Genomic DNA, 13,951 nt, shown 5'->3' with positions numbered 1-13,951 from the left:
TAACCCCTTTTTTTTTGGGGGGGGACATTTTATGCATTTAATTTTCTCTAGACACTTACTTTTCATTTTCTTTGAACACCTATTTTTCTTATATTAATTATGAATGCTTTCTATTTAATTGGTAATTAATTTTCGTTGATGGCGTAAATTCTTCGCTCTACAACTAAGTGTATGGTTCTTTTATTTTATGAAGCAAATTTAGCACTATAGCCAGATGCAAGAGATAAATTGAAATACAACAGTTACAGTCGCCCGTCACTTGGTTGCCACATTATTTATTTCAAAACACTAATAGGTGTCATAAATCTAATTTTGAAGAGATAATAATGTTTTTAACTTTACTTAAGTGGGTCGTTTAGGAAACACTCTCCATTCCAGCCGTGTGCCGTTTGTATAAAATGAAGAGAGAAAAACAGTAGAGAGGCATATTATCTTTGTTGAGCAACAAGAGCTTGCCTCTAGGACTTACTGATGGCGGCAATTTCGCCCTCATCCTTTGTCTCTGTATCCTCCTCCACCACCTCCTGTTCGTTTTCATGTCCGTTTGTGAGTTGCTTGAAGCGCGCTTACGATGGCGTGTCGATGAGTAATCACCGCTCACATGGGCGGTTGGCGGCGGTTAGCTGCTCATCTTCTGAAATGGGCTCCGGTTCCGACTCGGTGAACCGCCGCAGGTATAGCCACTACAAGAACATGACTTTCCTTGTGTTTGTACTTTAAATTGTAATGGTTAGCCGCTTAATTTCAGTTTTGTTGTCAGAATCACGGGTAATTACGTGTTTATTGAAATTGAATTAAGTGTTTTCTGAAGCCCTTGAATATATGTTATCAACTGACTGTAGTTATAAGTTACTTGTTATTCCTGGTAGTAAACTAGTAACTGGTAGGGTTTATTAATCAAATAGCAAGTGTGGATGAAAATTGACCATAGAACACACTTGCATTAAGGAGGATTTGCCGGTGTTGTATTTCAATACTTAAGTCAGTCGGCAACATGTAGAAGTATATTTTGGGAATGTCAATTTACAGACTGCATTCGGATTGCGGTAGACAAGATGCAGATATTTCAGTTACAGCAGGTGGTTCGGTTCCTTAATTGATTAGTATGGCTCCTCATTTACACTTGATTTTGTTGTGAAATATCCATTCTTGTAGGATATATAATAAGAAGTCTGTTATTCAACCGTCGATCTTTCACCCCTTTTTCGCTTTTCATAGCTTCTTGTACTCAGGGATAAAAATTAAGGGGTGTGAGAAAGTTGTCTTCGTTGTTTGTCAAATTGTGTGAGAAAATGGAAATGCTTCTTTTTTTCCCTTGTATTAGTGTTGTACTGATGGTTTGGATTCCATTGCTCTAGTATCTAACTTTTTATCTTCATATCTTTTCGACAGTCATACTCAAATGTCATCTATGGCTCCCTTTGGGGTGACAATGAGTGGGAATGGCTCGTCTGGACCATCTTATAAGTGGCGAAGGGTTTTGCTTAAAGTAAGCGGAGAAGCACTTGCCGGGGATCATACACAGAACATTGACCCAAAGGTCTCATAAATTCTTAAATCATCCTGTGATAGTTATCCTTCTCGTTGGTTTCTGAAACTTGAATGTTTGCCCCTCAATAATATTAGGTAACAATGGAAATTGCAAGGGAGGTTGCATCTGTGACTCGCCTTGGCATTGAGGTAATGCTTAACACTTGACATTAAAGAACTGTACTTTACATGACCTTTTCCTTTTTTGTACATGAAGGCAAGGGCATGCGCGCACACACACAAAACATTGTATTCTTCTCATGATATTATATACCTCTGATCATTACTGTAACCCGTTTATAAAGTTAAAAATAGTGAAATTGGGTATTCAAGAATTATTTATGTAGGGGTTAACATGCATGTAGCCTGGGTAATGCTCCATGATAAGAATGGGTAGGTTTTTTTTATTATTTAATTATCCAGTAATGCTTTATGGCACGGAATGTTGGGTGGTTAAGCATCAACATGTGCAAAAAAATGTGTGTAATGGAGATGAGAATGCTTTGTTGGATGGGAGGGTACACGATAGAGGACAAGATTAAGAACAAGGATATCCGAGGTAAAGTAGGAATAGCTGCAATTGAAGATAAGATGAGAGAAAATTGGATAAGGTGAGTTGGACATGTGAATCAAAGACTTACAAATGCTCCAGTTAGAAGATGTGATTATGAGACGAAGGCTCAGGGCAAAAGGGGTAGCAGGATACAGCTTTGTTGTCGTGTTGTAAATATCCAGCATGATGTAAGGATGGCAGAAATAGGAATAGTTTGAATGTTTAATAATCTCCATAAAGTGCTTCAGATTTTACTAATGAGATTTTTTTTACTTCTGAAATCCAAAAGTGCTCAACATAGTTTATTGTGTTAGTAATCTTAGTTAAGTATTTCAGGTTGCAATTGTGGTTGGTGGGGGAAATATCTTCCGTGGATCTTCTTGGGTGGGAAGCAGCGGTCTTGACCAATCATCTGCTGATTACATCGGGTAAAATCCTTTTATTGGGATTGACTGAATGTTGTTTGATGTCACCTGTGTAGACTTTTTTCTAGTTGTATTTTTACATAATTCCTCTCATTGGGTGATTACTTTATTCTGGATCTGGTTCATTTCACGTCTCATAAATTCGTTTTCCTCTTGTATATTATCACATGAGGTGGACCTTGGACTTGGGATATTTTGTGTTCCGAGTAGTTGGTTTTTCAATGTAACTTGATATGTGATATGAGAAACATAAAATTAAGATGAAGTTCTAGATGCAACATAATGTCGGCGAAGTTATGGACCTTGGTGCTTTTCTGTCCAAATGCAATATACTTGATGGTAACCAGTACTTTTGTTTTGTAATACTGAAGAAGATACCGAAATAGGAATTCTTGTTCTCCATCATTTACCAATACCTGTAGGCCTGTACAAAAATGTGGGCTATATTGCATTTAGCACATCATGTGGATCCTCGCTCTTTTACCTTTAGTTTTCCAATATTAAACATTTCCAACTGTAAAATGTTGGATTAAAGGAAAAGTGTTGTGGCATGAGGTTCAAATGGGAAAGCTGAGGAATCTGCCCTTAAGTAACTGTCGCATGCATATACTTAGGGAAATGAAAATTGAGGTTTTGGAGGAAGTATTATACATTACGACTCAAATTTTTACTTTACAAGTATGTAGCTTTTTGCTTTGTTATTTGATATGTACTTTTTATTCAATTTTTCAGGATGCTGGCAACTGTCATGAACTCAATATTTCTTCAAGCAACAATGGAAAGTATCGGCATCCCTACTCGAGTGCAGACTGCTTTTCGCATGTCTGAGGTTGCAGAGCCTTATATACGTCGAAGAGCTGTAAGGCATTTGGAAAAGGGGAGGGTAGTGATCTTTGCAGCTGGAACTGGAAATCCGTTCTTCACCACAGATACTGCTGCAGCACTTCGTGGTGCAGAAAGTAAGTAGTATCTACCTTTGCTTATAGAGACTACATGATATCTTTATGAGAGGTCTTGGTATGGTTCAAAATCGGTAATTTAGAATATTCCAAAATTTTCAGAATTCTGCCAAAGGCGCTGATTAAATATCAAGTCTTCTCGTATTAATCTTCACTGTGGCACCCTTATAGTCCTAAATTTACTGAATTGCAACTTGTCGATGGTGGAAAATGTCAATGATTGGTCGAGTCAGTGCAGAGGTTATGCTAAAAGTGTCGAATGTTTGTGGGGGTTATGAATTTTTTCTTTTGCTTCAAACTTATCATTTTACTTTCAATTGTGGATGTAGTCAATGCAGAGGTTGTGCTGAAAGCAACAAATGTTGACGGGGTTTACGACAACGATCCAAGGTGTGACCCGAATGCCCGTCTTCTTGAGAATCTAACATATCAAGAGGTGATGGCAAAAGATCTTTCAGTAATGGACATGACTGCCATTACCTTATGCCAGACAAACAAAATTCCTGGTATGTTTAGACAAGTACCTAAAACCTAAAACATTTAGTGCCATTTAGATTGATATTGGCATGTATATATTGCAGCCACACAACTAAGTTGAACATGCTGTTATTGTTTCTTTCCCTTGTGCAGTTGTTGTGTTCAATCTAAACAAGCCCGGTAACATCTCAAAAGCGATAAAGGGGGAGAAGGTTGGCACGTTAATTTGTAAGGAGGGTGGTTTACCGCTGAAGCTGTAAGTACGAAGGGCGTCACAATACAAGTTCAAAATGATTCGAGAGTGAGCAGCATGGGAAGTACAGTATGACTTCAGAGGATACAATGTTTTGCCAGCATTCGGCATCTTTTTCTTTATTTGGTGAACGATCTTCAGCATTTTAAGTGTAAATAAATTTTGAACGTTGAAACTTCCATTTGGTCTCAAGTGTTTTGAGGTTTTGAGAATTGTTAATAGATTTAGATTTCGAACAGTTAGGGCTCGTTTGAAAGTGTTTTCATAATGACCGAAAGTATTTTTGGTGAGTGTTTTTCAGTTATTTTAAAAGTACTTCCAAACGAGCACAGTCTCTAATGATCTAATCATATGTCAATGTAGGCATGTATCTGCCGTTATTATATTATTACGCTTTCTAATGTCCTCTCATCTGGTTGTACAAATTCACAAGTGTCTGCTGACAAAAGGGGACGACGTTGCATGAAACTCACAACAAATGTCCGTACATACGTTTCTACGTATATGTATACATTCGTACATAGCAATGGACGATATTGAGAAATAACTGGTTTTTATTTATTTATTTTTTATTTTTTAACAAACGATAAGATCTATATTAAAAAAGTAGGAGAGTGGGCAAGCCTAACTAGTTTTTCTTGTAAGAACAAAATTGAATGGGGACAAAAACACAACCTAGCCTTCCCAATTTCCCGTTAATGCTATACTAGTATTTTAAGTCCATTAGCGATATTTTAGATTTCATATTTTTACCAGCGATATTCAACATTTAATTCTACAATAGTCAAGTACTAATTCTACTTAATATTACGGTCGAGTGGTATTTATCTTCACTTGTAAATAAGAAGTCTTAAGTTTGATCGAACTCAAATCAAATTAATATAGCTAACATATTGTCAGTTTAGCCTCTTGTTTTTTCACCTTTTAGTATAAATAATATCGAATGTATTGAAAAAACCACAAACTCTTCAATAATGGGAGGGGGGAATCACGAGGGAAATCCACTATTTATAGTGATAGTTTTACAGAAACTAAGCAAAGTTGAAACTGAATTCTATAACAGAACACATTCGTTCTGGTCAATGTAGCTAATCCATGTCGGAAATGAATAATTACCATAGCAGTTAATAAGTAAAACTCCTAAATTACAAAATGATTACAAAGACTCAGGCTCAGGGTAACAAATTAATAACCATGGCTAAAATGTAAAAGGCAGAAGGTAAATACTAAGAAACATAGAAGGCAATACACCAAAAAGAAAGAAAAATCTAACCGGGGACTGGGCAGCAAATGTTGAATTGTTAAAAGTTGTGCAAGAAATTGTTAAAGAGGTCCCATGAGCAAGGACTGGGAGAAATCATAGCCGAAGACGGACCAGGGCTAAAAGCCATCCCCATCCAACTGTTCAACATTGGGCTGCTTATGACGTCATGCTGATGATGCTGTGAGAAGAACTCACTTGTTACCGCCGGCAGAGACGCTGGCGGCGCAGACAATATTCCCGGAAACTGACCCATTTCATCAAGTTGCACTGACCCTCCGCTGCCGCCGCCGCCTCCTTGATCTTCAGGAATATTGAAAATACTTGCCATGAAGTCGTCATCAGTACTAGTACTGATACTAGTGGTGGTGGTCACGGGCTTGTTGTGGCCTGAGGTTGAATTAGGGCTTGTTTTGTGTACGGAGGCGAGTCTTGCAGCCGGCGAGAGGCCGTCGGGGGAGGGGGAGGGCGAAGGGGTGGAAGGGCCGGTTAGGCGTTGGATCAAGGACATGAACTCGTTTTCAGTGGTGTGGATGACCTTGGGAGACACTGAGTAGATCACCACCGGCTGTGGAGGTGGAGCTGGAGGTCGATGCTGGGTGGATGCTGGATGCGGGTGTGGGTGCGGCGGTGGCTTCTTGATCTTGATGGAGTCTTTGTTGACTTTGAGAGGGGAAGGGCGTGGACCTTGGAGTTGTACCTCCTTTTTGGGTGCTGGAGGAGGCCTTGCTGGGTTCATATTCTCTCTCTCTCTCTCTCTCTCTCTCTCTCAAATTCTGTGGAAGTATGAATTTTGCAGAGAGAGAGAGCAAGTGGCAGTGGTGGTGGATTGGGGTGGGGGCTGAATAATCAACGAAAACTAATTTCCAGGAAGGTAGACAATTCTTTTGTTTTATGTTTTTCCATGACGCACATTGTTGATTAGGGTGTTTTTTTTCTATGGAAAAGGATATCTCCAAATCCCCCTCTCCTAATCAATTAAATGCAACCTTTCGGTTATTAAAATTTAATCAAACGGCTAAAGTTATTATAATTTTTAAAGTAGGTCCTGTTTGTAACCGTTGGATCAAATTTCAATGGTTCAGATCCCTGAACTTGATAGATTAGAAGGGAAGAATTCGAAAATAATTTTTTTTCCTTTTTCTTTAGTGGTGGAAATGCTTATCCATTTACATAGTTTTATTAAATGAGTTTAATTTTAAAATTTATCAATTTACTATACAGATTTTGAAATTTAAATTTACAAAACGATAATAAATTAAAATTTTTTTTTCTATAAACACAAGTCAAATCATATATTTAAAAGTTCGAAAAAAAAATATTTGGAAGAGTTAAAAAAAAGTCATTTTAAAAACAAAAAAGATATATTTACACTAAGGTAAGAAATAAAATGGTTGTGAATTCGATAATGTAACATCTCACATCGTCCAGGGGAGTGATCCTTATATGTATATTCTCATCCCTACCTAGCACGAGACCTTTTGGGAGCTCACTGGCTTTGGGTTCCATGGGAACTCCGAAGTTAAGCGAGTAGCGCACGAGAGCACTCCCAGGATAGGTGACCCATCAGGAAGTTCTCGTGTGAGTTCCCAGAAACAAAACCGTGAAGGTGTGGTCGGGGCCCAAAGCGGACAATATCGTGCTACGGTGGTGGTGCGGGCCCGGGAAGTGGTCTCCCCCGGGCTGGGATGTGACAATTTGGTATCAAAGCCTAACCCTGGCTGTGGTGTGCCGACGAGGACGTCGGGCCCCTAAGGGGGGTGGATTGTAACATCTCACATCGCCCAGGGGAGTGATCCTTATATGTATATTCCCATCCCTGCCTAGCACGAGGCCTTTTGGGAGCTCACTAGCTTTGGGTTCCATGGGAACTCCGAAGTTAAGCGAGTAGCGCACAAGAGCACTCCCAGGATGGGTGACCCATCAGGCAGTTCTCGTGTGAGTTCCCAGAAACAAAGCCGTGAGGGCGTGGTCGGGGCCCAAAGCGGACAATATCGTGCTACGGTGGTGGAGTGGGCCCGGGAAGTGTTCCGCCCCGGGCCGGGATGTGACAGATAATTACAAAATTTGAAGTGTATTTTTATTCCTATTACATAATTACTTTTAAGTACAAAATAAAATTAACAATAAAACTAATCCTATTAATAAACTCACGCTCAATAATCAAAACCTTTATTACCAGGCAATCTTCTCCTATCTTCTATTCTAGATAAAACCCTAAAACGTTCTCATAAATAAAATAAGGTTTTTTTGATAGATGGATAATGATTTTGAAGTTTTGAATAGTGATTACACAATCTTTTTTTTTTTTTTTTTTTTTTAATTTCAATTATTTTATGAACCCAAAATAAAAATCCAGTCGATATCCCATTGTTGAGTGTTAAACGTGATTATTTTAAGGATTCGTGGTAAGTTACTAGCATGAATAAAAAAATCATGTTATTAAAAAATTAATTAGCAATTTTTGAAGTTTAACATCATAAGAAATATTATGTTCACTTTTAAGTGCACTTAAGAAGTTTATCATCTGAAGCTTATACATGGAAAATAAGAATATCAATCTTATAACTCGTTTCAGATGAAAATTACAAATTGATAAGGCAATGCAAAACTTAAAAATAAACAGAAAAATTAGATTCGTGACTTAAAGGATTAAATAACAAGTAGAAATCAAGCCTCGAACATTCGAAGTTGAATCCAACAATATATTAAACAGCACTGTTAAGGATAAAAAAGGTCCACCAGATTAAATCTTTGCTTGGCTATTAAGATAGGATTGTTATCTCATAGAATTTGTTAGAGTTTGTTAGTTGTTATGGTGACTCATCCAATATTGTAAGGTATTTATACATGTGTACTCATTCATTTGGATATATGAAAATACACAACTTCAATTACTTTCTCTCTTTACAATTTCTCTCTCTCTCTACCTTCAGTTTTCTCTCAGAATCTTGAGTTTCTACATGGTATCTTCGCCTTTGCCCATCGACTTCGATCCACCTCTTCCATCGCCTTAAACAATTTTCTCTCTTCCCAAACAGGTCCTATCTCTCTCAAATTCTTCGATTCTTGCCCTAATTTCACCAATTTTTTGTCCACTTTTTTGGAATTTCTATGGCGACTGCTTCGAATTCTGCAAATTCTTCTTTTCCAGCTGCTTCATCCGATTCTCCAGGTGATGTTTCTCATCCGTCTGTTACCTCCATCGCTTCAATCACTGTTCAGAATATCACTAGCATGATACCGACCAAACTTAACCGTCAGAATTACATCACTTGGCGTAGCTTGTTCATTCTTGTTCTGAAGCGATTCAAGCTTTTAGGGCTTGTTAATGGTACTAATCTTTGTCTGCCTCCTCTTGTGAGTGATTCGTCTGGATCTCGAGTTCCTAATCTGGCGTTTGATCTTTGGTGTGAACGAGATCAAATTTTGATGATTTGGATTAACTCGACGTTTTCTGAAGATCTTCTCCCTCTTACGGTTGGTATGGATGATTCCGGATCTTTCTGGCAATCTCTTGAACATCACTTTGCTGGTGCCTCTCTCACTCATGTTCACAGTTTGCGTTCAAAGATTCAAACTATTCAAAAAGGAGATTCTTCAATGTCCGATTATCCCAACTATCTCAAAGAGATTATTGACAAGCTAGCTGCAGCTGATGATCTAATCTCCGAGTCTGATCTGGTTGAGTATACATTTTCTGGTCTCTTTGATAACTATGAGTCTTTCATTGATTTGATTGAAACAAAAACTGAATCAGTAAACACTGATGAATTGCATGGCAGGCTTCTCAGTAAGGAAATTTCTCTTCAAAAGCACAAGACCAGGGCTTCTTTATCTACTACACCTTTTCATTCCTTTGTTGCCCATCAAGGTTCTTTTGTCCCTCATTCCTACAAAGGTAATTATCGTGGTCAATTCTCCAATCAAAATCGCTTTAATCAGAATCGTAATTTTGGTGCCAATTAGAATCGTAACAACAACTCAGGGAGCATTCTTGGACCTGGACCTGGTTCCTCTTCTAAAATCAACTTCTCTGGTGCAATCAATAATAATTCTAATTCAAGACAATCCTCATTTCTATCTGGCCGTAATCTTCAATGCCAATTATGCCTTCAATTTGGTCACGAGACTTTTACTTGTAACAGACTTTCTCAAATTGCTTCTCAGAGGTCTCAACTTGGATCACCCATAGGCATGACTGCTGCAACTTCTCCTCCCCCGAGTTATTGGCTGGCTGACAGTGGTGCTTCTCATCATGTCACTCCCAATCTAGCTTCTCTCAATTCTGATATCCCCTACATTGCCAGTGAACAACTCTTTGTCGAAGATGGTAAAGGTCTGTGCATTTCACATACTAGATTTACTTTACTTCGTACAACCAATGCTACTTTTAAACTCAATGATGTGTTGCTAGTTCCTCAAGCCTCTCATAACTAGGGATAGCAATAGGGCGGATTAGGTTCGGATGTGCCATCCCCATAACCGAACTCGTTTGTTTTCCCCGTACCCGAAATCGTAAAAAACCCGAACGGGTATTCCCCATAACAGAATCTGTCGGGTAACGGATTCCTCATCGAGTAATGGTTTTCCCGTAACTGTAAAATTTAACTAATTAAACAATGATAAGGAGAGAAAGATAGAGCTAGCTGTTAGTTCTTTACTTTTATCTTTTATATGTTACAATCTATTTACAGTGTGCCTTCTAAAACGTATGACTTGATCTAGTGGTTGTGATGGAAGTTCGTTGAATCTTTGAAGAACAAAAGAAGGAACTTCTATTTGAAAATTTATTTAAGAAAAATATTTAGGAAGGAGAGAAAAACAGAGAGAGAGTAATGAGGAGAATGAGAACCTGAATTTGCAAGAGAGTGTAATGAGGAGAATGAGAGAAAGACTTACAAGAACCTGAATTCGCAAAGCACTTCAGGTTCTTGTACGACAGAGAGTGTAATAAGGTTCTTGTAAGCCTTGCATGCTTCTGTGAACACGAAAAATTCCTGATGACAAGGAACAAGAATACGTGGCACAAAATAATATTTTTGTGTTTAATGATTTTTTGGGGTTACGATCTCTCTTAAATTTGGTCCTCTGATTCTATCTCCGTAAGATGTAGATTTGTTGATCCAAGGGCCGTTGAGGCTTGATCTTGGATGAACAGTTGTAAGTTTCTTCAAGGGCCTTCGGGGCTTGATATTGCATGTTGATGGATGAGCGGATCTTCAAGGGCTTTTGGGCTTGATCTTGAAGAACGGTTGGTTTTCTTCAAGGGCCGTCGAGGCTTGATCTTGAATGAACAGTTGGTTTTCTTCAAGGGCTTTTGGGCTTGATCTTGAAGAAAAGATGTGTGGATTCGTTTGTTGATCCAAGGGCCGTCGGGGCTTGATCTTGGATGAACAGTTGTTGAACGGATCTTCAAGGGGCGTTGGGCTTGATCTTGAAGAATGGGTGTATGGGTTTGTTAAGGTTGTTGATCCAAAGGGCCGTTGGGGCTTGATCTTAGGATGAACGGATGATGAATGATGAAAACTTTCTTCAAGGGGCCGTCGAGGCTTGATCTTGAGTTGGTGGGAGTTCTTCAAGGGCCGTTGGGGCTTGATCTTAAAGGAGGATTTGACGAAGAACGAAGAGTGCTTTCTTGATCCTTCGGAATTCTTGGGAATTTGGATGCTTGAGAGCTTTGGAGTTTCAAAGCTTCAAGGATTTGGGGAATTCTCTTCCAATTTGGGAGTAGAGAAATGTATTTGTGAATTCCTTGATGATATTCCTCTTGATGGAGAAGCCTATTTATAGGTTTTCAGAATGAATCACCACCATTCATTTTTTTGGTGAAGTGAGTGGAGGTTGTAGGTGAAGTAAGCGTGTGAGGTTGGTGAAGTAAGTGGAGGTTGTAGGTGAAGTAAGTGGAGGTTGTAGGTGAAGTAAGTGTGTGAGGTTGGTGAAGTAAGTGGAGGTTGTAGGTGAAGTAAATAAATGTTGTAATTTTAATACATTGGTTAACATTTATTTTACTGAAATTTCGATGTCTACAGCTTCGTAGGAATGTTTCAACTTCAGCTAATGTCAGTAACCTTACTTCGCAGAGCACTCCTGCAAATTCAGGTTCTTCAAAGAGTCAACGAACTAACAACAACCTTTTTTTTTTTCAGTAATAAGGAGAGTGTAATGAGGGGAATGAGAGAAAGACAGAGAGAGAGACTTGCAGACAAGTGAGGTGAGGGAGAGAGCACGGGAATAGGAGAAAGATGAGGGATAAGGGAGGGAAGATGGTGGTGTGGTCTTTGTTTTGCATGTGTGTACGAGTGCGTGTGTGGTGCTCGGGGAAGGGAGAAGCACAGAGCACAAAAATAGGACTTTTGTAGTCTCAAGACTTTTGCATGTGTGGGTACGCGTGTATGTGTGTGCGATGCTCAAGACTTTTGTAGTCTCCCATGTAGTATTAAAGAACTCAAAGGTTTTAAATATAATAAATATTTATATTTTTTTATTAAAGAATGAAAACGAGGCAAGTTTGGGCATGGGTTTGAAGCGGATACCCTTATAACCATAACCGAACTCGAAAATTTTACCCAATGGTTACCCATAACCATAAAAAGACCCAAAATTTGCTCCTCGAAACTGAACTGTTCGGGCCGATTACTTGCGGGTATCGGATTTGATGGATTAAATTGTCATCCCTACTCATAGCTTGCTGTTAGTTTACAAGTTTGTGTATGATAATTGGTGTTCTCTGACTTTTGATCCATGTGGGTTTTATATCAAGGATCTAAGCACTGTGAGGATGCTTTTCTAGGGCCCCCTATGAAGGTGGCTTATACCCTTTCTACTGGAACGCATCCAATGGCATCTCTGGGATTACTATTTCTCCTCAAGCTTTGATGATTGATAAAACTGATATTCATACATGGCATAAATGACTAGGACACCCTTCTAGCCCTATTTTACATACTGTTATCAATAAGAATCAATTACCTGTTATTGGTTCAGTTAGTAAATCTTCAATTTGTTCTAATTGCCAACTGGGGAAGGCATCTAGACTTCCATTTTTATATTTGCCGTGTACTTCCACTAGGCCCTTTCATTTACTTTATGCTGATGTATAGGGTCCTTTACCCACACTTTCATGTATTGGATACAAATTCTACCTTATTTTGGTAGATGACTCTACTAAATACAGTTGGCTTTATCCTATGCTCTATAAATCTAATGTGTATTCAGTGTTTAAAAATTTTGTTTCCAAGGTCCAAACTTTATTTGAATGCAAGATTCAATGTCTCAGATCCGATTCAGGGGGTGAGTTTTTAAGTAAAATGTTTCAAAATTTTCTTAATGATCACGGTATTACTCATCAATTAAGTTGCCCTCATACCTCTGACAGAATGGATGTGCAGAAAGGAAGTATACACATGTGGTTGAAATGGGTAGAACCTTACTCTCTCAAAGTGGTTTGCCTCCTTGATTCAGGGTAGAGGCCATTCAAACTTCTGTTTACCTGATCAACAGATTGCCACCATATAATTCCAACTTTAGTCCTTGGGAATTGCTTTTCAATGCCACTCCTAGGTATCATACTCTAAAAACTTTTGGATGTCAAAAGCAAGCAATGTGTGTTGTTAGGTTACAGCCTTAATCACAGTGGTTATAGGTGCCTTGATTCGGTGACTAACAAAGTTTATGTTTCAAGACATGTGACTTTTGATGAGAAAATATTTCCTTTCAATAATGGTGTCTTTTCATATTATCATTCACCCACAGTGCATTCATCAACGAGTACTTCACAAGTACATGCTCTAGTTATTATCACTATTCCAGTTCTCTCACCATCAAATGTTCCAATTTCTTCACCAACAAGCATCTCAGCTACTTCATCATCACATCTCTCCTCAGCCACCACTCCTAGTCCAGAGATCTATGCATCTACTTCTGAGCCTCAACAAGTCCCTATTCCTATAAATGCTCATCCTATGATTCAAGGGCAAAAACAGGGATTCACAAACCTAAGGTTTTTACTACAACAAAACATCAACTTCCAGCTATTGTTGATTCTCTCACAAGACTTCCTTTTACTTCAACTACATTTTTGCAAGCTTCTAAGAATCCAAATTGGATGGCAACCATGCAGGATGAATTTCAAGCTTTACAAGCTACCAAAACTTGGGATATGGTTCCTTTTGATCCTAGCTACAACTTGGTCGGCTGCAAGTGGGTGTTTAAGATCAAGTACAAACCCGATGGCTCAATTGAACGATATAAGGTGCGTTTAGTAGCTAAGGGGTTTCACCAACAAGAAGGCATTGACTTTTCTGAGACATTTAGCCTGGTTGCAAAGCCTACAACTATAAGGATTCTTCTATCCATAACTGTCACATATGATTGCTTTGTTCATCAACTCGATGTGAGTGATGCCTTCTTACATGGTTCATTGAAAGAGACAGTCTATATGGTTCAACCCCCTGGCTTTGTCGATTCCATTCGGCCAAATCATGTCTGTAA

At 38.7% G+C, this 13,951-nt stretch overlaps 2 protein-coding genes across 2 annotated transcripts; one reads left to right on the top strand and one right to left on the bottom strand.

Moving 5' to 3' along the window:
• Positions 1–388: 388 nt before the first annotated feature.
• On the top strand, positions 389–4,435 carry LOC137711042 (uridylate kinase PUMPKIN, chloroplastic). Its single transcript, XM_068450241.1, has 7 exons — positions 389–674; positions 1,393–1,540; positions 1,627–1,680; positions 2,420–2,511; positions 3,241–3,467; positions 3,797–3,973; positions 4,098–4,435. Exons 1-7 carry the CDS (start codon positions 472–474, stop codon positions 4,202–4,204), a joined length of 1,008 nt encoding a protein of 335 aa, XP_068306342.1. The 5' UTR covers positions 389–471; the 3' UTR covers positions 4,205–4,435.
• A 710-nt stretch (positions 4,436–5,145) lies between these two features.
• Positions 5,146–6,328, bottom strand: LOC137711050 (protein MKS1-like). The gene has a single exon (XM_068450254.1). It carries the CDS (start codon positions 6,195–6,197, stop codon positions 5,499–5,501), a length of 699 nt encoding a protein of 232 aa, XP_068306355.1. The 5' UTR covers positions 6,198–6,328; the 3' UTR covers positions 5,146–5,498.
• Positions 6,329–13,951: the final 7,623 nt, after the last annotated feature.

This window comes from Pyrus communis, chromosome 1, assembly GCF_963583255.1.
Source record: "Pyrus communis chromosome 1, drPyrComm1.1, whole genome shotgun sequence".
Lineage (NCBI taxonomy): Eukaryota > Viridiplantae > Streptophyta > Magnoliopsida > Rosales > Rosaceae > Pyrus > Pyrus communis.
Note: the sequence above shows the minus strand (reverse complement) of the source record. Positions and strands in the feature narration are given on the sequence as shown.